We start from the raw sequence: 25,824 nt of genomic DNA, 5'->3' as shown, positions 1-25,824 counted from the left end.
AATAAGGTAGATTCTGTGGTCAATTTTCTTGAGTTTACAGGACGAAAAACCAGAGTTTCTGGGATATAAAAAAATGCACTTTCTACTGCCAGAGACGAGTGACATGGAAACAGGTCGAAGAAAGGCTTAGAAAAAGTTCTTCCAGTCGGTGACTAGACTTGAACTTAAGTCTAACTTTGAGCGACCGAGCTCAGAGGATACAACCACCACTTCCACTGAGCTACACAGGCCTTTCCAGAATGAATAGTGCTGTGTTAATTATTAATTAATATAAAACTTCTCCAAAAATTACAACTATAAAAAACAACTACAAAAAAAAAATAAATAAAATTTTACTGTAAATTAAGGAAAACTGCCACAGAAATGTACCAAGACCTAAATACACAGAATTTAGTATCATGGAATCAGCTGGAAAAGAACAAATAATTTTGAACTGTTATACAAAGCATTAATGACAATTATTAAACCAAGTAGTACAGAACGTGATAGAATCTTTTCAGTGTCAGTTAATTTTGTTACTAAAATACGAAATCGATTAACTTAAAAATTCAAAATCAGCTAATGCCTTTTTGTTCCCGCATAGGGAGTAGGCGATGCCGTTTTCAGCCTTATCTAACTTTTGGAGACTGAGTGGGCAGTTCAATCTCCACTGGTAGCCAATCAGAGATAGCTGACCCAGGGCTATTACTAATTAATTGGTACACAGTGAAGAAGGCGGCTAGCAAGTGCTGCCATCTCATGGTTCCTAACCATAACACAATATATTTTAATGTCTAAAAATAGTGTGGGTTGGATGGGATGAAAAACCCGAGTTTCTGGGAGAAAAAACTCGCTTACTCGTGACAGATCGACTAACTTGGGAACCGGTCGAGAAAAGGCTTATAAAATGTTCCTCTAATCAGCGATTAGATTCGAACCCAAGTCTTTCGTCGTGTGGTCAAGCGCCATAAAGTGCAAACTCCACTTTGATTAACTTATAAAGCCATAAATGATATATTTTTGAAAAACGTATTTCGTAAATGAAAAAAGCAATTAGATAATATTTTTGTAATTTTAATAGAGAATTTTTTATATTATTACATGCCATCTTGAAATGACATATTACTTGTATCTGATATATGTTAATTTTCAGATTTTTTTTATGTGTAATTAAAAATATATACACATATAAGTAATGGCATGGATTGTTTACAGGACAGCACTTTGAATAAAAGTGACAAACGTGTTTATAGTTGTGAGGAGTAGTGTGTTGTCTTCGCAGATGCAACTTTCGAGTTGAATGACGCAGCAGTTCCGTTTATTTCGGCTATTTTTGTTTACTTTGTGCTCAATTTTTTATTGTATGCATTAACCCAAAATAACATTTCTTATAATAAAGCTTTTTATTTCAATTTATAATCTGTATTTTATTCATTGCATAAATGTATTAATGACAATAAGACGTAAAAAATACCAATGTATTGAAATTTTAAAAGATAATTTTCAATGGTGAAAATTATATAGATAAGTCGGGGGAAGTCCCTGCACGTGTAAAATAAATAAAATACAATTTTCACATACAACATTGACTTTAATTAAAACAATATATATACAGCATGATTATTTCGATATTTTGAAGTAATCGTTCTTACAAGAACTAAGCAAGAAGAAAAAGTATTATTCTCAAGACTTACAATACAGCATCATAAAGCAATTCGAATTTTAATCTATAAGTAATTCTTTTCATACATTTTATTACTTTTACAATTAATTATGCATATGAAATTCCATTGATCCTATATATTAGATAGTGTCCAATGCCTGGACAAGATAATTTCATATATCACAAGCCATCAGCGGAAGCTACACTAGCAACAATCATCAGATACCTGAATTCTTTCTCGTATGTTCTGGAAAACAGCTAAACTGATAAAATAAAAAAAGGCATTATATGTATACATAATTAATAATATTTCTCTTTATATATATAATTTATTCTCTCTCTCTCTCTCTCTCTCTCTCTCTCTCTCTCTCTCTCTCTCTCTCTCTCTCTCTCTCTGTCTAATTGTTCCTGGCAAGATCTATGCAAGTATACTTGAGAAACAGTTGAGAAGAATTGTGGAAGAAAAGCTTGGTGAAGAACAAGCTGGATTCAGACCAAATAGAGACTGTCGGGATCAGATCTTCACTTTACGACAAATAATCGAGAAAGCATGGGAATATAACAAAGATCTGTATTTAAGTTTTTTCGATTTGAAAAAGGCATATGACAAGTTGCCAAGAGAGAAGCTATTCAATACGCTACAGTTATACGGTGTCAATGGGACATTATATCAAGGCAATATTTAGTCTTTATTTGAGTTGTAAGTCAGCAGTTAGAATTGAAGGAAGTACAGGAAGTTTAATGTTAAATCTGGTGTGAGACAAGGATGTACATTATCCCTTCTGTTATTCATTATCTATATGGATCACATTATGAAGGAAAGTGGTATTAAACATGATATCAAAATTGGAGATGTTAATGTCAGCTCTTTGTTTTATGCGGATGATGTTATACTTCTAAATAAATCCGCTACAAGTCTGCAAGATTCTCTGACTAAATTGAATAACTGTTGTAATAGATATAGTATGAAGGTCAGCAATAAAAAGACAAAGACAATGAAAATAGCCAGAATCATTGAAATGTCAACTGTGTTGTGAATGGAGAACCTGTGGAACAAGTAAAACATTTCAGCTACTTAGGCACGATTTTTAGTGAAGGTGGTAAATTAAATACAGAAATAGACAACAGAATCAGCAAAGGTGATATGGTGCGAAGTCAAATGAATAAATTCATATGGAATAAGAGAGAAATTAGTCAGAACATTAAATTAGCTGTATACAAGGCAGTGTTCAAACCAGTTTTAACTTATGAATCTGAGAGCTGGGTCAGAAGTAAAACACTTGACCAAAGACTAGAGACCGCAGATATGAGAGTCCTGAGAAAGATTATAGGCGTGAACAGATGGCATCAATGGCAATATCATATTAAAAACGAGGATATTAGGAAAGAACATGACATGGTTAGCATCCAGGAATGCGTTAGCAGAGCTAATCTCAGGTGATATGGTCACTTAAACAGAATGGACGAGGAAAGATTAGCAAAACAAGTGTTCTCTGCCAGGTTGGCAGGAAAATGACCCAGAGGAAGACCAAGATATAGGCGGATTGATAAGGTACAAATCCCCCTAGACGATAGAAATATAAGATCTGATAATGTTGGAGTCTTGACAAGTAACAGACTGATTTGGAGGAAAATTGTAGATAGGAAGTTAGTAATGATGTAATGTTTTTTCATGTAGTACTATCATATCCTGTACACCCCTTGAGGGTACATAGCAGGAATTTGATGGTGATGATGGTGGTATATACATATATATATATATTTTTTTTTTTTTTTCATTCGTTTTTCCGTTTTTGGATCCAATGATTTATTGACACACAAGCGAATCCACGTTGAGATGCATCGAATACATTTAATTTTGAATATGACCGGATAATTAAAGCGCATCCGTAGCGTAATTGGAAGAACGACGGTACATTGCGCCCTTCGATTGGAATGGGCCTCAGTTCGATTCTCGTCGCGACGGGAGGAATCTTTATCTGGACGATTTTCAATCGAAGGTGAGTTAACCGATCTCATAGGAAGTAGCAGGGTTTTTCCTCCTGGAAACTCGGGTTTTTCATCCCCCATACAGACAAACCGCTCTTCAGAACACACGCAATTTACAGACATAGCATACTAGTTATGGTGGTGGTGGTGGAGGTGGCCGGTAGTCTACTGTCTCAACTACTAGTTGTAGCAGTTGAGACAGTTGTAGGTGTCCTCCCACGATGAGTCTTCGGACTCCTTGGAGGTCAGGAATAATAATAATAATAATTACCGTAGTTCCATCCTTTTGTATACAGCTCCATTATGGGAAATCACTTGCTATGATATAGTTTTCCATTGTTTTGCTTATATCCTTCTGTTGGCATTATACCGAAAATGAAGAATAGCATAAAACTAAACTGGCGCTGAAGAATTTAATAAAAATGTGCTCAGTCTGAGATTATTTCTTCTTTTTCTGCCATTATTAAGCCTTGTTGCTCACTCATAGTGACGATGGTTTCATTACCATCCCGTCACCTTCTCCTTGGTCTTCCTCTGCTTCTCTTTCCCATTATGATTATTATTAAGAGAGACCTCCAGGGAGTCAGAAACGTATCGAGGGAGGCCATACTATTTGCGACAGCAGTCATACCTGTTCTTGAATTCATTCACTGCTTGCACTCACAACATCCAATGGCAATCAATTCCAAACATGCACCACTCTATGAGAGAAAAATCTAGCCCTCATCCCCTTCTTCACAGCAATCATTCTCAACTTCTAAGGATGCAATCGTGTCCTTTCTCCATCCTCCATAAATTGAAAAATTCAATTTACTAAAATTCTGTATAATCCTTTCAGAATTTTGTGTCTTAGTTCATATCACCCTTAGTATAAAATTATTTACATTATTTGTGCATTTCTTATCCTGCTTTATTTCTATATGATTTTTTCATTCTTATTTTTGTTTTTGGATCCAATCATTTGTGAGCTCAGATTATTTCATATAAAGAATAAATTCACTAAAGTGATTTATTTCCCATAGGGATCACGCGAGGCTGTTTTAGCCTTGTCTAACTTGTGGAGATTGAGGGTGGTCAATCGAACCCTTCTCTAATCAGAGGTAGCTGATCCAAGACTATCAGTCATTTTAATTGGCATCCAAGGAAGAGAGTAGGGCAAACAACTGCCGCCAACTCATGGACCAAACTTTAACACTCTATATTATTGTCTGAAAGTATGGTGAGTTCTATAGTTAATTTTCTGAGTTGTTGTACAAAATAAAAACATGTTTTCGGGAGAAAACGCTTTACTTTCCTGTGCCGGAAATCGGCAAATTCAGGAAATGGTCAAAGAAAGGCTTAGAAAAAGTTCCTATATTCAATGACCAGAATCAAACGATCTTTCTTTGGGTGGTGTAGCCCTTCAGATGCAAACATCATCTTCACAGGTCTACACTTCAAAAATTTTGTATACGGAACTGGGTATTTTTGATATCGCATTCGAAAGTCATGAGAATGTAGATCCCAATTCTGTGGGATCATTGAATAACAGCTATAAAGTTTTCGAATTTTTTAAGAGAGGATGCTCTAGTTTTCAGAGTGTTTTGAATTGGTGATTAAGTCTAAGTTAAAAAAATGAGTTCTTTTCTCACTTAGAAATCTTTAAAATAGCTTTAATAATCATTAAGAATTAAAGCCAGTAATTCTTTCATTTTTAATAGGAGTAGATGGAGTTAATTTGGCCTCAACAAACATTTTTTAGAGATCGATCTCTGCCCTTCAGCCAACACTGATAGTGAGCTCGAAGCTATCAATGAATCAAAACATTTCAGGGAGATTAAGGCCCTACATCCTAACAGTTACATTATGTTTGATATAGTGTAAGATCTATGGTCGATTTTTTAGAGCTGCAGTGTTTAAAACCTGTGTTTCTGGGAGAGAAACTCTATTTTCCGGTGACAAATATCGACTAACTTGGGAGTCGTTTGAAGAAGGCCTATACAAAGGTCCTCTAGTTAGCGACTAGAATCGAACCTATAACGGCCTTTCATTCGGTTTCTATCCTGATGGAAGTAACTGCTATTTCCAGAGGTTGCATAAATGCCTAATAATTATTTTAGATTTGTTACTGTATTTTATTTCAAGCATTTCATGTTTGGAAAGATCATAATATGCTAATATCTTGAATGAGCAGAAAAAAGAAGAGAGTTCTTAATGTTAGCTTTGAAAACTACTAGATTATAATATTTGGAAAAGAATAGGATCATTCCAGAAGAAAGCAATAAAGGGAAAGACAGTGATTGATGAGGGACTCTCGTGTTTGCTCTCAAGAAATTACGGTTTTCAGCGGAATTTTGTGTTATAATTAAAAAAAAAAAATACGCTTGTCTTTGTACGTGTGCGCTCACCCGCTTTTTTAAAGTATATTACAAACTTTGATAGTTTCTTTTAAAGACACTCGAGATGTTGCTGAATCTTTAGCACATTAGTGCTAGACAGGGTTTAACAAAGACTTAAACTGTGGGACGCTTTTTGAATAAGTGGAGGCAGCCTTTTGGAGAAAAATTGGTAAGGAAGGCTGTGGCTGTTCTACAGAACAGAGTAGATGAAATGATCTTTCCTCAATTGATACCTAACAGTATTTACCAAAAGTAAAGTCTAGTTCCGCTGGCGGAGCGGAACAAGAACAAGGAAGAACTGAAATTTGTTCTCTGAAAACTGTGAAACTGTAAATGGGTAGTAACTATCCACTGGACCTCTCTTAACAGATTTAGAAGATTGGAGGAATTATGGATGCTAATTCTAGTGAACAACCATCATGCAGAAAAATTTATACAGGACAAACCGAACAGCTACGCTTAAGAATGATGAAGGATGGTCATTAATCCACCTAATTGCTTTTCTATCTTCTATAATAAGTCAAGAAATTTTAGAGAATTGTTACGAGCAACTTTCCAAATGTGTTTGGAAAGTTGTAATTTGTAATTTGTATAGAATTAATAATTGTTCATATGCAAAGTAATGTCTGAGGCGAAAATGTAAAACCTAGTTTCTTAGATAACCAGAAATCGATATGTGCATATTTTATTGTCGTGTTCGATTTCCTCTTTCCAAGGGTAAAGAGAAGAGGTATTGAATGTGAAATATTCCTTTATTTCTCTTGCCAACTTAATCTAGCCTCCTTTTAAGTCAAAGAAAGAAGTATTATTTCACTACATGAATCAAAACAGGTCTATTCCTTAAATATCTCAAGGAATAACTATGCAGCCCCCTGTTATTTCTTACTTTTCCATGGACAAAGGTGGTTCTCACCTCTAGTTAATTTTTTCAAGAACCTTAGGTTCATTCAGTGAGTTTTTATCTTTATAAGCTAACGATCTGGAAATTATTTCGCAATATATCTAGTGGAAGAAGATTATGGGTGAGCAGCTTGATTGTGCAAAGCAGACTCCGATTAGATAACTAACAACTTAGCGCAATCGTTTGAGATGTTTAGTGCCAGACGAGTATGTGCAATGCAAAATGTTGATATTTACTAAACGTTTGGCTATTTTTTTTCGCCATCTAACGATGGGATAAAAGATAAAATTATATTTTGTACAATAATATGTTAACTGCAAGGACGTCGAAGTCAGGACTATATGACTATTATTATTATTATTATTATTATTATTATTATTATTATTATTATTATTATTACTACTACTAATGATTTTGTGTAAATAACAATGGAATCCGTGAACAAGTCATGATTTACTATAGCAATTCATTATCAGCATCCAGTGCGGGGTTCATATTTTTCTTATATCCTGTGGTGTGTGCTTAGTAAACTATAGTTGATCACTAATGTTATAGTAGGAAAAGACGTTTTTTGAATACCTATTATATGTCAAGCGAATATCATATTTTCTTGAACTGCGAGAATTACTGGTTTTGTGAACGTGATCTACTCACCCTGGGTAAGTACATCACATATATGAAAACGTCACAATTATCAAACATATAGAAGAACACAGTTAACAGGAGTAAAAAACTAGCTTCACAGTTTGGAATGATTTGAAAAAGTTCCATGTTTCATTTAACGGAGTTTCCGGACTATGTGAAAATAAAATATAATAAAAATAATAGTAAATAAATCAAACTTAAAAATAATGATAAATTCTTAGCCTGCTCACGGCACTAATGTATCATAGATTTATGGAAAAAAAAAAACGGAGTTCAGAATACGACTTTACAATAATGACACAAATGAGAAACTCGTTATGAAATATTGCAAGGAAACTATTTTGAATGAACCATCAGGTAAATGTCTTCATTTACCTGATGGTTCATTCTAAATAAATAAAATAAAGAAAGAAAGGGAAAAAAAAATCAGAATTTTTAAAAATATATATATATATGTTGTGCCTAATTAAATAAAATATCAGCCAACGGTCAATGGATTAAAATCGCATGTAACATAGCCAGGATTATTAATTTTATTTGTTTATTTATTTATTCGTTTATTTTTTGAAGTAAAGGGAAGGGATGGGTGTTATGATGAAAAGAAAGATATTTTACAATAAAATTTTGTTTTTTCTTAGAAAATAATATTATATACTTTTTTTTTAATTTTATAGGAAAATAAAACGAAATACTGTACTTACTATCTTCACACCCAGCTTCTTCCGGATTATCGCATACTCTTGACGTGGGGTTGAAATGTAAGCCATTCGGACAGTTGTGTTCATAAGCTAATCCGTGATCGCACATCAAAAATTTACCGCAATCTGTTTCATGAGGAAGAAGCGTAACCAGTGGTTCGTTTACTGGTGGACACTCATGGTGAATTTTTCCTTCAGGTTTTGCGGGAGTGGTTCTGGAAGGATCTAAAAAGAAAAAAAAAGAAAAAAAGATATTGCTTATTAAACAATAAATAAATGATTGTCAAAACGAATAAATACCGTTCAGACAAACGATAATATTCTTTTAAAATCTTCAGACAGAAAGAAGGAAGAAAGCAAGTCAGTGGCAGCTGTCGAACAGGTAAGTCTTTATAGACGGAATAGAAAACGTGAGAGTCTTCGTATGTTAGTCCGTAACTAAGATAATTTCGGTTAGAAAGATCTGGGTTCGAATTCTGTCTACGACAAGAGAGAGAGAGAGAGTTAGTTGTTGAAAAACTGGCCAGAGAATGTGCGAAACTGACAGACAGAAAACTGTGCATATAGAATTAACGACACTTTGGAGCTTTAGATTTCTGTGAAATCAAATTACTTAACTGTTAAGCCTAACGTGAAAGAGAAGATGATAGCTTGCAGAAGAATTGAATATATATACCTCCTGTAAGGACGGAGGGTACATTTGTTGAGGAGTAGACGATACTATTCGAATCAGGGAATCCCACAACCAAATCATTATGGTTTCAAATTTGTAACGAGTATCAGTATTAGGCAAGCTCAGCTATATGACTAACGGCTGTGGGTTTCAATTTCACTGTGGGAGTGGTATTTGCGAAAATCTTCAGGTGCGTTTGATGTTTTCTTGCGTGAGACCATTGTCACGCTGTTTACTGGAAGCCTGAAGTAGTTTGAAAAAATGAACATGTGAGGTCTTCAGAGCAGGCCTCTTGGCTTAACTAATACTTGAAAAAATAAATAAATAAAAAAGTGACTCGTTTCGATAGGAGTCCCTGGACGTTGTCCAGCTGGACAGCCAAAACAGCTCAAGCTAACATTTGAATCGAAAATGTTTAAGGATAGCAAATTTAATTAATTTTGCAAAGTGAATCAAACTCCAAACTAAGATTTGAAATAATTTTAGAGTAAGAATGGCTCAAGAGTGGTTGGTGATTTTACAGTTCTTTAGATGGAGTAATGCTACTCCAACTAAACTCCATCTAACTCAAATAAGACTCGAAGGTTGTATACAACTGTTGAACTCTATTTTTTTAAAGTATTTTTTTTTAATGTAAATCCCAAGTACGAAAGGTTGCAAAATGCAGTACATTAGTAGCGTCATTGGACTAAGGGTTATATAATCCGAAAATCTGTTCTTAGAGAACCAAACATGGAACTTTTTCAAGCCACTTCAGACCTCCACTATGCATTTTTGACCTATGCATGTTCCATATAATAAAGAAGGGAAGTGCGTGCGTGTGTGTGTGTGGGGGGGGGGGTGCCAGGACCCCTTCCCCATTTTTTTAAGGACATGTCCCAGTAATTCATCAACAGTTCGATGAAGTGATTTCTAGTACTGTATCGTTGTTCGGAAAACATTTCCATAATTTCCATTATGTGAAACCATTCCAAGAAGAAGTCAATAAATAATAAGAATAGGAAGAAGAGTAAAAACAAAACAACATCGAGTTTTTGCAAAATGTGATTTGCTACATTAATTTTGGTTACTACAGTGGGCCTTTATATTACGCATGTTCTTATATATATATATATATATATATATATATATATATATATATATATATATATATATATATATATATATATATATATATATATATATATATATATATATATATATATATCCTCTTCCATGGATTCGCACTGCCACAGGATCATTCGTGTAGTTATATTAATGGAATGTACGATAGCCAATATAAAATGTAATAATCATATTTCATTTTATCTTCAGATACTATAAGAAAAACAGTTCTCGTTAAACACACATATCAAGTTTTAGAAAGTGTAATGAGTTTGGTTCCTTCCTGCCTACAAGGCCAACTCGATTAAGGCATCTTAACTGCCAGAACAACTTTAATTAATAGTCAAAGGAAATACTCTGTTCTAGCTTTGAAAATTATAACCGAGAACTCTGCTCCTAGTGAATGTTCTTGTCAAACGTATTCCTTTAATGTTTAATGTATGATTAAATATCGCATGTTTGATGAATGAACATAACATAATCTTGCAATACATACGCAGTAGTGATATAACCAGAATAGCCAAGTTGATCGAGACCGAAAATACTCTGTAGTTATTATGAATATAAATGCTTGATATTTATCGTGTTTATTTTTATTTATTTATTTATTTATTTATTTATTATGTGTTTATTTAATTTGCATTTTTTTTAATAAAGGTAGATACTGCACAGGGGTAGCTGCATTTCACGAAACAATAAAATAAAATAAAATCAGCACTCTAAAAATGACTCGGGGAACCATTGCAGCAGATACGGTTTAGATCCTAATAATTCATGTAAGAATAAAAGTGAGCGGTATTCTTCTTTTATTGATGATGAAATTTAAACAGGGAAGTTACGTTTCATTGACCAACTTATGTGTAGGAGTGCACTCGCACCCACGCCTAATTCAGAAGTAATGAATAAGTTGGGTGACTTAAGCAGATATTAAGATCTACTTCCATGTCTTTTTTATAGAGTAGGTTTAAAATGACAATAATGCATAGCTATGAATCTAGATGACATTAGAAGTATACGCATTACGTAACGCAGCCATTATAAAAGTTTTGCAGAATAACACAGGATGCGGTCGCATTAAACGAACACGAGAGTTGAGTAATACGTTTCTGAAACTAAAACCGACAAGGAAGAAATTTTATAGATCATATCAGGTAGGAGAGTGATACAAGTTGCGTAAATTGTACTGCATCCCCCCCCGCGCCCCAAAGAGTTGTGCATTATCTGTAACGAAAGCATTTGACAAGCCTAAGATGAAATGCAAATTTCAATAATAATGATGGAATAGAAATGATGATGTTGTACCTAAGGTAGAATATTACTGACAAAAGAAGAAATATTACTGACAAAAGAAGAAATATTACTGACAAAAGAAGAAATATATATATATATATAAACGAAAACTTATATTACTGACAAAAGAAGAAATATATATATATATATATAAACGAAAACTTATATTACTGACAAAAGGAGAAATATATATATATATATATATATATATATATATATATATATATATAAATATAAACGAAAACTTAATCTTCTATATTAGAAATAAAGAAGGGGTCTTTAAGTATTAATAAATGTTGGTATAATTCTTATAAGACAATACCATATACCATCAGTAACAGTAAACAAACTTAACCAAATTATTACGATGTCAGAGCGCTATCCGAGTCGCACTAACTTCAGTACTTTGCATTGTAAAATTAGGATGTGAATTTGATTTGATAGGGTTTTTTGTGCTTGATAGTTGAGTCTCTCAAATAAAGAACAATTATGGGTTCCCACGGAGCTTTTAAGGAATTAAAAAACAGACGGAATAATCCTGTATATATAAAACTAGCAAGATTTGTTCGCAGTTAACGAACTAGCAAAAATGCAGGAATACTGTGAGCATTTCAAGATGGATGACGGATATTTCATGATGCTGTAAGTTAGTTTCGCAACAGCCAAGGCCTAAGCTGGGGCGAGAATTTAGATATTTATTTGCTGATCATCATCGTATCTAGCTTGAAGTTTAGACCCACCATGTTTATTGGTGTAGGTATGACTACATTAGCGCTGAAAACTAGGGCATTTTGTAAATGAAAATATCCATATGATTCATTTTCAAAAATTACATTTCTAACCTTATTTTGTTTAAAAAGGATTTCTTTTTTCAGTGTAGATAAAATACGTTTATAAAAAATATGTCAGTCCGTGATAAAAAAAAAAAAAAAATGAAAATGTTTGTAAATGAATTATAGGCTGAGGGCTACTACTCTAAGTAGATCGATGTTATCTGATTGGACTGAAATATGTGATAAAGCATATGGCATATCATATCTTAACGGAATTTTCCACTTAACACAGCATAAAATTTGCATAGAAACTGCATATCTGTTTTACGCAGCTCACAATCGTCAGTGAAAGTGTAATGTAAACAATATTCATGACGTCACCCGTTAATGAGATTGCTATAGAGTATATTATAGACTCATTCACTTTTATGAGAGTTTGAAATCTCACTGACAGTCAGTGCCTACTTTATATTAGTAGGTTCCCCAGAATTGTTTCCTATTTGGGATCCTTGACATTTACTCCTACATAATCTAGAAGTAAATAGCCAGAACGCAGAACGCAGAATGATACTGTTTTGACGGGTGAAGCATAAATGCTTTTCATATTCCCCTCCATCTGAAAAGGAAAGTACTTTGGGTGGAGAATTATTGAGCTTTAAACTCGCCCTTTCGGGGCGAGTGAGATTAACTGTGTTCAGCTGAGCATAGAATTGATTTGGGTCTCTTGTATTTGTATTATAGTCTGAAGTTTGCTTGATCAGTGGGTTCGGATGATTAATTGTCTTGATGAAGAACTTTTCAGCTAGGTCGTGAAGGAGAGATGTGATGTAGGGAATGTTGACTTCTCTGTGAATTTGAGAGTTTCTGATAAACCACGGGGCATCCAAACGCATTCTCAGACATTTGTTCTGTATTCTCTGCAGCTTTTGAATATTTGTTTTCGAAGCATGACTCCATGCAGGAGATGCGTAAGTAATGACTGGGCGTATTACCATCTTGTATATGAGCAGTTTGTTCTGAGTATCGAATTTACTTTTTTCTGTTGATCATGAGGTAGAGCTAAGCTATTACTTTGAATGTCTTTGAACTTATGTGTTCTATATGATTGGCGAATTGTAGTTTTTTATCGAGATTACTCAGAGATATTTGACTGTATTCTGCCATGGGATTTTAACACCTAGTAAATGTATATCTTCCTTGATTTGAGGCTTTTTTCTAGTGAACAGTATGGCCGAACTCATCTGTGGATTGGGTTGGACTCTCCAGTCCATCAACCATTTCTCTAATGCGTGAATACTGTTTTGGAGTCTTTTGACAGCTAGTTTGGGGCTGAGAGATCTTGCTAATAATGCAGTATCATCAGCATATAAAGCAGTGATTGTTAAGCTTGGGTTTTGAGGGATATCAGCAATATAGATAGAAAACAGCAAGGGGGCCAAGAGTGAGCCCTGCGGCACTCCCGTCAGAAACTTGCGTCTGGTTGATACAGTTGCATTTATTTTGACTTGCATGTATCTGTCTCTGAGGTAAGAGTGAATTATTTTAAATAGATTAGTAGGCATATTGAATGCGATGAGCTTGTAGAGAAGACCCCGATGCCACACCTTATCAAAAGCCTTTGCAGCATCTAAAAATACTGCAGCTGTATGAAGGTTCCGGTGAAGCCTTCGGAGATGTATTCGATCAGCCTGTGGATCTGCTGAACGGTGGAGTGGTTTTTTTCTAAATATACGTAGTTGGTCCGTTTGTGATTGAAGCCTAGTAAGGACTACTTTTTCTGAGATCTTTCCAAGGTTAGACAGAAGACTGATAGGTCTGTTGCTTTCAGGGAATTGGGCGTTTTTTCCAATCTTTTTGATTGGTGTGACATCTGCTATTTTCCATGTTAAAAGGAAATACTTGAGTCTAATGATGGCATTAATTATGTTGACTAGATGTACAATGGCTTTTCTGGGGAGTAGTTTATTTTGTTTGTAATTCCATCTGAACCTGGAGCTTTATTGTTGTTCAGGTGGGTTATAATATTTATAACTTCTGTTGGAGAAGTGGGTGTGAGAGGTTCTAGGTCATCTTTTTGTTTGTTATGGCCTGCCTAACTCGATACAGTTTCAATCTCATCTACAAGATTCAGCAGTGAATCTTGTAGATGAGATTGATGTTCAAATTTTCATATGAGGGGTTGCATTGAGTTTCCAAGCTGTCGGCCAGAGCCTCTGCCTTTTCCTTGTCAGTATGAGCTATTCCTTTCGTGGTCTGAATTGGGGGGTAAAAGTTGTCTTTTAGTGCAGAAGGTTCTCAGAAACTTCCAAATGGAGTTGTCGTCTGGATTTAATTTCGTTAACTTAGATTCCCATTCTTGGTTTCGATGTTTTTGGAAGGCTTTACAGACTTGTCTGTTTAATTTATTCAAATTTGTTTTATCTTGAGGGGATCTTGTGTTATGATACCTCTTTCTGGTTTTGTTTTTCAGTCCAATTAAATCCATGATTTCCTCGGGGATCCGATCACTTGGGTGAAAGACTGTAGTTTGGGTAATTGACTTTATTGCATTTTTGATTTGACTGGTAAGGTTGTTTGCAGCCAATTCTATCTCCTCTTTAGTGTGAATAGTAGGGACTGGGCCAATGTGATCAGGTATGATTCTGGAGAGTATGTCCCAAGATATGAAAGAGTGGGGAGGGGAGAATTGTTCTTGTGTACCAAGTTGAAGCAGAATAGGGTTGTAATCGGACGAAAGTTCATTTATTGTTTCCAGCTGATATTGGTATCTGATGTTTTTGAGGACGACTATGTCAAGTACATCTGAACTTCCAGTCGAGCTGTGATGGGTGGGCTCTGTGGGTCCAGTTACAACAATAGAATGTTGCGTTGAGTAATGGTTTACAGTTCGACCTTTGTTGTTGATTGTGGAGCTATGCCAGGCTGTATGTTAAAGTTACCAGCCATGATGATGGAGTCTGTGAAGCCGAGAATGGAGTCCAAGTCAGATACCAGCAATGGAATGCTGGGTGAATTATATGCAGCATATATTTTGATATTGCCAGCATTGTTGGTATGAACTTCAATGCCTGTTATCTCTAGGTTCTTGGTTTGGGGATTGGTCAGAACATTGTGGCTTAGATAGTTTTTAATGTATATAGCTGTTCCTCCTCCACTGCTGGTGAGTCTATTTGTTTTGCACATAATATAGTTCCGTAATTTGGGATTATTAGCTGGCTGAGATGTGTTTCATTTACCAGTATTATGTCAGGATGGTGTCTGTGAGAGAACTCTTGCAGCTCCAGAACTTTGTTATTGAGTCCGTTGGCATTCCATGCAGTGATCATGAGAGAGTTGGGATGGAATTTTCTTTTATTCATTATTGAGGGCTGTCAGAATTTAGTGGATACCTTGTAGGAATCTTTTTGGGGAGGACGGCGAAGGATTCGTCAAACTGAATTCTTGAAACATGGTAGCTAGTGAGGCAGTTGCTACTGATGTTAGATTTGAGCTTATATGATCATGAGATGGAGTAGCCTTTGTTCGTGCTGCCTCTGCATAAGTTTTAGGCAATTGTTTCCTTTCTGGAGTTGTATGACTTGCACGGCTGTCTTGAGCATCGCTGAAATGTGTTGGAAGGGTAGTTTTTCCTGACCCTCGGTTATTTGGGTGTGTAATGCATCCCTTGTAGTTAGCAGGGTGAGGTCCTCCACAATTGGCGCATTTAACTGGAGTGGATCTTGGTTTTGTACACATGACGGTCTGGTGGCCCTCGCTACATTTTAAATACCTGTAATTTGCCTTGCAAAGTTTTTGGGCATGGCCAAACCTTTGGCACCTATGGCACTGCCCAGCTGTCGACTTCTTCCTTAATGGTTCAGTAGAAATTCTGAGGCCACATATCGTTGTCAGTTCATAAATCTCTTTCTGTGTCTTATCAATTTCTACGAGTACCAGTGGCATTGGCCGCTTATCTGCCCTGAGCATCCTGCTCACTTTCACTGGTGTTAGGCTCCGACTCATAAGATCAGCAGTGATTTCTTCACAGGTGACACCCTCGGTCACTCCGCGAAGCACTACCCTTGAGATTCTTCTCACTAGGTAAAGCAAAAGTGTGATATGGAAGGCTTTTGTTGTCCATTAATCTTGTCAGCTGTCTGTAGTCAGTGAGTGAGGCTGGCTGGATTTTGACTCCTTCATCTTGAGTTTTAGCCCAGGAGTATGAGATTTTATGTTCCCTAAGGGCTGATGTGACAGTGGTCCATTTGTCCTTGTTCCTTAGTATTACTGGTGGAACCTTTTCGGTGTTCCTCGGGACATCTAATGTTGGTATGTATTCATCCATCTGGTCTTCTATAGTTCTTCTTCTTTTGTTAGCGTGCTCCCCCCCTGAGAGATGTTTTGACAGGGGGATTTTGGTGACAGAGCAGTAATGAGTTCATCTTGTGAGATCTCATTCTCCTCCTCCTCTCCATCCTGATCATTAGAGTGAATATATTGTTTTATAAATCCTGGGCAGTCAGATTCTAACTTGCCTATTATGAGTTTGAGTACCTCTAGGGACTGCTCATTATTAAGGATCTGGATCTGTTCTTTGATGTTTTCCATGTCAAATAACGATTTCCTGCCAGCAGAAATTGGTTAATAGCAGTATAAATAATCCCGCAGGGAAGGGGGACCTGCCAGCAAGTGTCCTGTAGACTGAGTTGGTCTACTAGCAAAGTCTTGTTAGAACCTACTAATTGGGGAAAAGGAGTATCAATATCTCACTTGGCCACAGTTTAGAAACCTACCTCCCTATAAAACCTTAATTCCACTACTGGTCCTTGTTGCGGGTGGGGCCTGCCGGCCATTTGACCTCTTGCACATTTCGTGCAGAGGGGGAGACAGTAGGAATCACACTGTGTTAGCACCAGTGCAATATGAGATTACTGAGAAACCTTGTATTCAATGTAATCAGGCTCAGTCTAAAATAACACGTCCGTTCTCATCAAAGTCGCCATTCACATTCCATCAACGAACTCATGGCAAGAATTTAGACATTATTTATAGGGGAATACCTTTCCAAAGAAAAAAAAAAAAATTGAGTCCCCAAAAGGACAGACCTTAAGATAGGCCTGCACCGATTTGGCATAAGGCAGAAATAACGACCAAAAGAAAAACTCATTCAAGTAAATAGCCAAAACTGCCAAACACCATTTATGGTAAACAAAAATGATTTAGAACCACCAAGAGAACTGTCACCTTGGCGATCTGAATGCTGCAAGTTTTAAAATTATTATTATAATAAACTGAACTGATGAACCGAATATAGACATAAATTACGTAACGACAAAAAAGTGTTTTGCATTTCATTGAAACAAAATTAAAACGTATAATACTTATCATTTAAAAAATATAATAATATAATTGGATGGTAATTACCAGACAACCAATGACCAGCTCTGGAGACTAAACACGGAACTTTTTCAAGCCACTCAAGGGGAGCGCAGGTCTTGCACTTACTAATATACTTTTGCGTGTAATAAACTTTTTTATCGTTTGAAAGTCAACAAATTTAAATAAGAAATATGGTGACAGACAATAAGCTTATTGCGAATTGATGTGTATCAACTTGGGAACTCTCGGGTTTTATTAAAAAATGCACAAATATATAGTCATAAATATTACATATATTATATGTATATTTTTTGTATAGGAAGTTGGTAAGCAGTTACACGACGGCATTTTTTTTTAAATAAAAACGTTTCAATGGATCCAATAATGTTGATTTTTTTTGTCTATATTTTTTGCGCATTTTATCACTGGTTTACTTCAACATTTTTTCCCTCTCGCCACTTTTCAATATGGATGTCATCTCTCGATCACTTTTCTCTTGTAATCCCCCATCCCATCCTGCAGCGAAAAAAAAGAAAGAAAGAAGTTGGACACGACGACACAAGATCGGTTCCGTTGGTACTAAGATCTTTTGGGCGTACGGTGTTTTGGACCTTACCACCGGAAGTGCAGTGTCTAAAAAGAACCCATCCCCAACTACTTTCTTCAAGGTTGATAAAAATAACACTTTTTTTTTTTATCATGTTTGTGGGAACCATCTTTTGTCTGTGTGTGTGTACGGTAGTTAATTATTTCGACTTAAAGTATATTTAAATTAAAAAATAAAATAAAAAATAAACGCTTATAAGTTACTGACTGTAGCTAGATTTGGTGACTTTTCATTTCTTTTGGAGACGTTTTTGTTTTGTTTTGTTTTGTTCTGTCAGATATAGTGTGAAACTAATGGATTTAAATAAATTTACAAAAAACAAAAACTAACGATATATATACATGTAAAAAGTTTTTTGCCTTGGTGTAATATACGTTAAACATACCAAGAAATTTTATATACTTGGTTTTAATAATTTTCCTAAGTAAGCAAAACAAAGTTTTGCGCCTGAAATATATTCACGTCTGAGCTACTTGTATATAGAGGCTGATGACTTCATATCACTTGCCTTAGTACGTATCCCATAATGCAAAGCACATCCCCTTTCAGGCGTGTATAATGCAATGCATAATGGGAAGGGCCACTATCCAGACCGGTTTCGACCTTATATATATATATATAGACTCGAGAGAATATAGTTTGGTCATATATCCACGCCATCACAGTTTTTTCATTTCGACAATAAGATTGCCACTTTTGCTGATACTGGAGTATTAACTGTGGTAGCACTTTTCTTTTCACAAAGAACTTTGTATTTGTTCTTAGGAACTTATCAAACAGTAATGCGAGGCAAGTTGAGCTTGCGGCCTATATCGGTATTCGATATACCATCGTCACTAAATTTAATAATTGTAATCTTAGCATTTAATGTAACATGTTTATGAGTCGTCTTCTTTTCACTGAAGCAACAGCACCCTTCCTTAGATTTTTATCTGCCATTATTAGCAATAATAAAATAAAATAATAGTTACGTACAGTTTATAATTCACAGGCGAAACACATCACAGAGATGTAGCGAGCACAAAAGAGAACAAACAGTTCACAAAAACTGCGCATCGGTTGATTTACACGTGTGTGTCATATCGCTGAAACCGTCGTATAAGGGAACTCAGCGTCGTATAAATGGACATTAGTCATAATTGAGAAGTGTCGTCGTATGAGCAAATCGACGTAAAGGGAAACGTCGTGAGGCGGGACCTTCCTGTATTCAGTTAGATTTCAGAATGGAGATAGGTCAAGAGATTAAGAGGCCGCAAACTACAACAGCTTAGCACACACATGATACAGTTGAAATAACAAACACTCTCCCTCGATGAGTCTTTGGACTCCCTGAAGGTGTCACATAATAATAATAATAATAATAATAATAATAATAATAATTTTGTAAGGAATGCTGACTAATTGGTTGATTGGTTGTAGTTACCGCTGAAGCAACTGTGACTATGAGGCCAACGAAGTATGCATAATATTATATTTCATTGCGTGTGTGATCCCTCCTCCGGAATGCCTGTTTTCCAAATGAAAAATCAGCATTTCTTCCGAGTGGGAAAACCCTTCCATAATCCGCGGACTCGCTAACTAACCTTCAGCTGATAAAAAAAAAAAAAATCTTAGTGATCCGGATTCGAACACAGGTGATTCCAACTGAAAAACAAACTTAGCGACTTCTTCTCGACCGCATTACGGAGGAGTTACAAGGAATGCAGTGGATCTTCTTACCTACTGGTAAGAAGATAAATCTACTTTGCCGATTACCTGCTCTATTCTCAATGCTCAGCACTTTTTCTTTCTTTCTTTTTTTTTAATCGTCAGTAAAAAAAAAAAAAAAAAAAAAAAAGATCTAAAATCACGATGACTGTTTTCTTATTCAATTGCTTCAGTGATTTTAGATTTAAAACTTGGTGAAGTAAATTATTATTTTTTTTTAAAATAAATATTGCAAATGAAATATGACTACCATGTTAATAACCATTCAGTTTGATAACGTATTCAACAACAATCTTTGTAAAGCTATTTCTGGTGATATCAAAGAATAAGATTCTTAAGTTACATCAAAATGTAGTACAATAATTTGGCAATATCACAACTCAGAATTTCAAAGAAGAATTAAAGACTGTTAGACAATAGTAACATAATAACGAGATATCATACTGTTAAAAAACAACAGGGGAGAGTTGCCTAAATTGTACTTCAGGTATTTTTCATAAACCAATTAATATAAGCGGTATCTAGCGGCTGGCACAGAAACTAAATGACTAGTCTGTATTGTAGGAAAAAAGTTGAGAGGTTACATTGTGATTTTCATGAGTTAACAAGGTCGAAAAAAATCAGGGAAGTTCTTCAATGTAAATTTTTACTTTATTTATATAGATGATATTGATCGAATAATAACATTTCACGGCACGTGACTAGATTTTTTTTGATACTAGACTTGTTATATTATTTTCAATATTTGTTTTATAAAAACCATTTAACTCTTGTTAAGGTTATGTTAGTTTTTTAAACGAAATGCATAGTTTCCTAAATCGTACCACTGTAGTGTTTCTAGTGTGTAGTGTATGGGTTCATGAAAGTTGTGGTGGTGTACTGAAAGAGGACAAAATATATTACTGCCCCAAATGTGAATTATAAAAATCCCTAAACATTTTGTAATTTTTCAATTTTGTTTATAAATAAATTGACTTTCTAGAATAAGTTTCATATTACTGTCATTTCCTTATTCACAGTTATTAGGTACGATTTTGGAAACAGACCAGTACGATTTCGGCACTGGGTTTCCTAAATAGTACCGATTGCAGGGTCATAGAAAAACGTTTAAAACACTTGCAAAACAGGAAAAACGTGCTAAAAATACAGACATGAGATGCATAAGGAATCAATTTGTAGAAGCAAACATGATTCATCATATCATTTAAAAGCATATTGGGCAATAAATATGTCAAAAATATCTTAAGCAGTACGATTTGGGCAACTCTCCCCTATGGGTATTGAATTTGCTTGAATTCAATGGTTGCAATGCAAATTAAAATTTCAGATTTGCAATGCAAATCTGAAAAGAAGAATAAACATATTTCAACATAAATTCCCTAAAGAAGAAAAAAAAAAACTTGAAATTTGCATTAATTTTTATATGTACCTATAGTTTCTTCTGAATCCTCATCTGAAGTTATTTTTTCACCTAAAGGAAAAACGAAATTAATGGGAAATCAGAATTTTCATTAAGCCAATAAGTTTTTACAGATTATTATTATCTTATGTTTCTGTTTCAACAAATTTATGAAATCTGCAATAAAATTTAGGAAAAGAATTCCAGGTGAAAATTATTCAGGCCAAGGCCTAATTAAATTCATGCTAGGTCCTAATTTAAGTTGCTGCTCATTATGATCACTGTTTTTGGCGAATCGTTTTGTTTATTTATTTATTTACCGACAGAGCCTGTGTAGCTCAGTAGAAGTGACGTTTGCATTCTACAGCGCTTGACCGCACGACGAAAGGCGTTCGAATTTAGTCGCCGACTAGAGGAACTTTTTCTAAGCCTTTTCTGGACCGATTCCATAGTTAGTCGATCTCTGGCACTGGCTAGCGGGTTTTTCCTCCCGGAAACTCTGTTTTCGTCCCTTAAACTCAAGAAAATTGGCCGTCGAACCCACACTATTTTCAGAAATTAAAAATATTGTGTTAGGGTTAGGGACCACCAGATGGCGGCACTTACTAGCCGCCTTCTTCACTGCGTGCCGATTAATTAGTGATAGCCTTGGGCCAGCTATTTCTGATTGGCTACCAGTGGAGATTGAACTGCCCACTCAGTCTCCAAAAGTTACATAGGGCTTAAAAACGCCTCGCCTACTCCCTATACGGGAACATAAAGATGATTTTTATGTTAGATGATTTTTTTTTATAATAACTATTCAGGATTTAGATATAACATTTCAATAAAAATTTATATCATTATCATAATGTTTAATAAATTCTGTAGTAATTCAAAACTCTCATATTAAATCAAAATATCACCTAACTTAAAAACATATTCATTATATACTAAATTTTAAAATCACTGACTGTCACCTTTTATAATTTAGTGCCGTATATACCGGCCTATGTTGCGTAAGAATATGATACCTTATTAAAGATGCGAAACTAAAAGTAATTAGAAAACGGTTTCAGATGTTTAAAAGCAATGTTAACATTTCATAAAACTAAAAATATTGTAAATGTCAGCTACCTTTACATCCTGCATTTTCCGGATAATCACACACTTTAATTTCGTCATTAAAGTGAAGTCCCCGCTGACATTTTTTGATATATGCAAGACCATTTCTGCATATATAAAATCTAGTACAATCTGTTGGATGTGAAAGAATTTCAGGAAATTCTCCATCTGTTTCTGGACATCTAGAGTCTCGAATACCAAAATCTTCGACATTATAAAAATCTATAAGTAAAATTTGGAAAAATTAATATGCTAGTTTAGTTAAATTTTCAACGCGAACAGAAGGAACGACAGATAGAAAGAGAGATAAGGACAGAACCTAAATTGCCGTAATCAATTTACTTAAAAATGCAAAATATAAAAGTACTTTTTGTCAAAAACATTTTAAAACATTCAGAATTCCTTCTCTTCTCTCCCACCACCTCTAGAAATGCATCATGTTAAAAAAAATTAATGGAACTCCCCATTTTTCTGAAATACTGCAAACATATCAATGAACTCTAAAGGATTAAAGTCGTGGAGAGTATTGAGGTGTTTGTGCATTACAGTTAACTGAAATTCATCAAATTTTACACATTCCATTTTAGCGAGCAATTATTCGCACTGTTACACCACGATTTGGTCGTCTGAGAGGCAAGAGTAGGGAGGAAATGGACCAAAGAAATTCAGGCAGACCACACAAAATGGTGAAGAGGAATATAGAATTTTTCCTGCGTCCCACCTATGAAACCTTTCAAACAGCAGTTTAGAGCGCAGATAGCTGTAAAATTGTTCAACTTGTGTGGCTAACAGCTCAGCTCATTGGATATTAGATGACTGGAAAGCTGTGGCATGAAACGTGACAAATTATTATTTATATATTCTTCAATTCAAATGGAATGACGTCTGAAAGAAGCACATTATTTAGACTATATTGTCCCGTCCTCTAAGTAGGGCAGAGTGATATTAGAGTGTACAGATGCATTTCTGGCCTTGGTCTAGGATAACTTGGCGTCTTTTACCAGACACCAAATGTCACATCAGTACCCTTCTGACCCTTCTGTGATGCCTACGCTGTGGCGATTCTAGTATTGACTTGATAATACATCATATCTTAATGCAATAACTACGTTTGTGTGGTCTGAGAAAAATGGGAATGCAAATATTATATTGGCAGGCATGGAGTCTCTATTTGGACACTATAGAGCAGGGTTTCCCAAACATTTTGCCATCACACCTCCCTTTAGTGTAATCTTAATGTATACACCTCCCCTAAAAATCCAAACACTAAAATGAACACAAATGAACAATGAAAGCAATCTAGTCAACTTTATTTTTAATAAAAATATAAAAATTTAAAATGTTCAAATGAAACAATGAAACAAAAATAATTATTTATCGTAAACAATTATATAATCCTTCATAACCGCCTTTAAATGAGATGGATGTTGCCGCTTTTGACCAGTTAGGACTGTTCCGGGAAATCAAGGAACAATCTTCGACAATGCTAGGCGAATATCATGTCCGGAATCCAATCGATTTTTTAACTTTGTCTTAACACTGATTAGTGTTGAAAATCTAGATTCACATAGATAGGTTTTAGCAAATGGGATTAAGGCTAAAGAAGGCAGATTTATTGTAACAATGTACAACTAAAAGATTCTTCACACCTCCTGGACTCTGTCTGTACCTCCCCAAGGAAGATACACCTTACAGTTTGGGAAACCCTACTATAGAGCCTTAGGAAAGAGTTAGAACTTCGGTTGAAGTCTTCATTGTTTGCTAAAGGAAATGACTGCTATTTGTAGCAGAATGGGACAAAATGAATATGTCTGTTTATAAAGGGTAGTGGAAAATTTTTCAGGAACAGGACACCTGTCACTGACTAGTGCACTGATGTTTGTACTTATGGCTGAAGCAAGATTATGAGGCCAGTATATTATCTTTGTTAATTACGTGTGTTATTTATGCAGTTTATCTGCTTTGATTTCAGTATTTTCTCCAGATTTTATGGAAGCAGAAAATCGAAAAGTTCTTATCAAGTTCATCGCGCCCTTGAAGGATTTGAAACCAAAGATATTTCCTTATAGGCATCAATAAGATGTGCATCAAGAAAAGTATTCTAGATGAAAACTTAATGAGCAGTCACCTTAGTCAAACAGTAAGTTTTTCCCTAGGATACTAAAACACGTTACAAAATAACTTTGTATATTATTAATTCTCAAATGCAAGCTCACCAGAATCTTGGACACCACTCGAAGGGAGCGATTCAGGTTGTTTTGGTGCGATTGAGAATTGTACGGTAGTGGTTCGTTAATCTTTTTTCAAGGTTTTCAATATTTAGACAGTAAATCTAATTTGTTGATATTCTATTGCGCTGGTTGTTTCGTCGTGTATATCAATATCATCGGGAGTTGTCAAGTGTACATATTTGGCGGGCTACTGTACTTACTGGGCAGTACAAGAGTGAGAAGGGACTTGGAGTGCGAGTTTTCTGGATTAGCATGATCATTTTGATCACTTTTATTTGCAAACGAATCATTAGAAGTGGTCGTATGATTGGATTCTAGGCTTCTGAGCTCTCTCTCTCTCTCTGTACTTACTGTTTGACTAAGGTGATTTCTCAATATGATATTTTTCTTTGACTTCTGATAATGCTATCGACAGAGATATTGAGCGTGATATAGACAACGGAATTATCTTTATACTGATTGAGTCTGCTCTATCTGGCCTGCAAGAGTTGTGCTTGTACAGTATTCAATCACACTTGAACATACAAGTGTACAGAGTTTTTCAGCTAAGATTTTAAATGTTAGAAAGGGTATAAAGGGTTAGAGAGGTTAGAAATTAATCTCCTCATATGAGGGGAGATTATTTAGTTATCGACGTCAACATGTATATGTGTTGTTTTAGTAATCTGGTCAGGTTTTTTTATTACAAAATAACAAGAGTAATTGAGAATCAATACATATATAAAAGGTTTTTAGATTTTATAGAACAGGTAAAACATTTCAGCTACTTAGGCACGATTTTTAGTGAAGATGGTAAATTAAATACAGAAATAGACAGCAGAATCAACAAAACTGGTATGGTAGGAAGTCAACAGAATAAATCTATATGGAATAAGAGAGAAATTAGTCAAAACACTAAATTAGCTGTATACAAGACTGTGTTCAAACCAGTTTTAACTTATGGATCTGAGAGCTGGGTCAGAAGTAAAACACTTGATCAAAGACTAGAGACTACAGATATGAGAGTCCTGGGAAAGATTAGAGGCATGAACAGATGGCATCAATGGCAATATCATATTAAAAACGAGGATATTAGGAAAGAACATGATATGGTTAGCATCCAGGAATGCGTTAGCAGAGCTAATTCTCAGGTGGTATGGTCACTTGACCAGAATGGGAGAGGAAAGATTAGCAAAACAAGTGTTCTCTGCTAGATTTGCACGAAACAGACCCAAAGGAAGACCTAGATATAGATGGATTGGTACGGTAAAAAGCGCCTTAGAAGACAGAAATATAAGATCTGATAGTGTTGGAGTATTGACAGGTCCTTGAGGGTACATGTCAGG

At 35.1% G+C, this 25,824-nt stretch overlaps 1 protein-coding gene across 3 annotated transcripts in view; it reads right to left on the bottom strand.

Annotated features, from left to right (window-relative positions):
- Nucleotides 1–1,549: 1,549 nt before the first annotated feature.
- Nucleotides 1,550–25,824, bottom strand: part of LOC150092917 (peritrophin-1-like) — a 37,349-nt gene continuing 13,074 nt past the window's right edge. For all 3 annotated transcript variants that reach the window (XM_090414174.1, XM_090414176.1, XM_090414175.1), the window contains exons 3-6: nt 22,281–22,490; nt 21,195–21,236; nt 8,257–8,478; nt 1,550–1,905 (exon numbers count right to left, since the gene is read on the bottom strand). In XM_090414174.1, coding sequence (XP_090270300.1) covers nt 1,901–1,905; nt 8,257–8,478; nt 21,195–21,236; nt 22,281–22,490 — 479 coding nt within the window. In that variant the 3' untranslated portion in view covers nt 1,550–1,900. The remainder of the gene's footprint in view (nt 1,906–8,256; nt 8,479–21,194; nt 21,237–22,280; nt 22,491–25,824) is intronic.

Source organism: Typopeltis vanoorti, chromosome 24, assembly GCF_054136105.1.
Source record: "Typopeltis vanoorti isolate ZY-2024b chromosome 24, IOZ_Tvanoo_1.0, whole genome shotgun sequence".
Taxonomy (NCBI): domain Eukaryota; kingdom Metazoa; phylum Arthropoda; class Arachnida; order Uropygi; family Thelyphonidae; genus Typopeltis; species Typopeltis vanoorti.
Note: the sequence above shows the minus strand (reverse complement) of the source record. Positions and strands in the feature narration are given on the sequence as shown.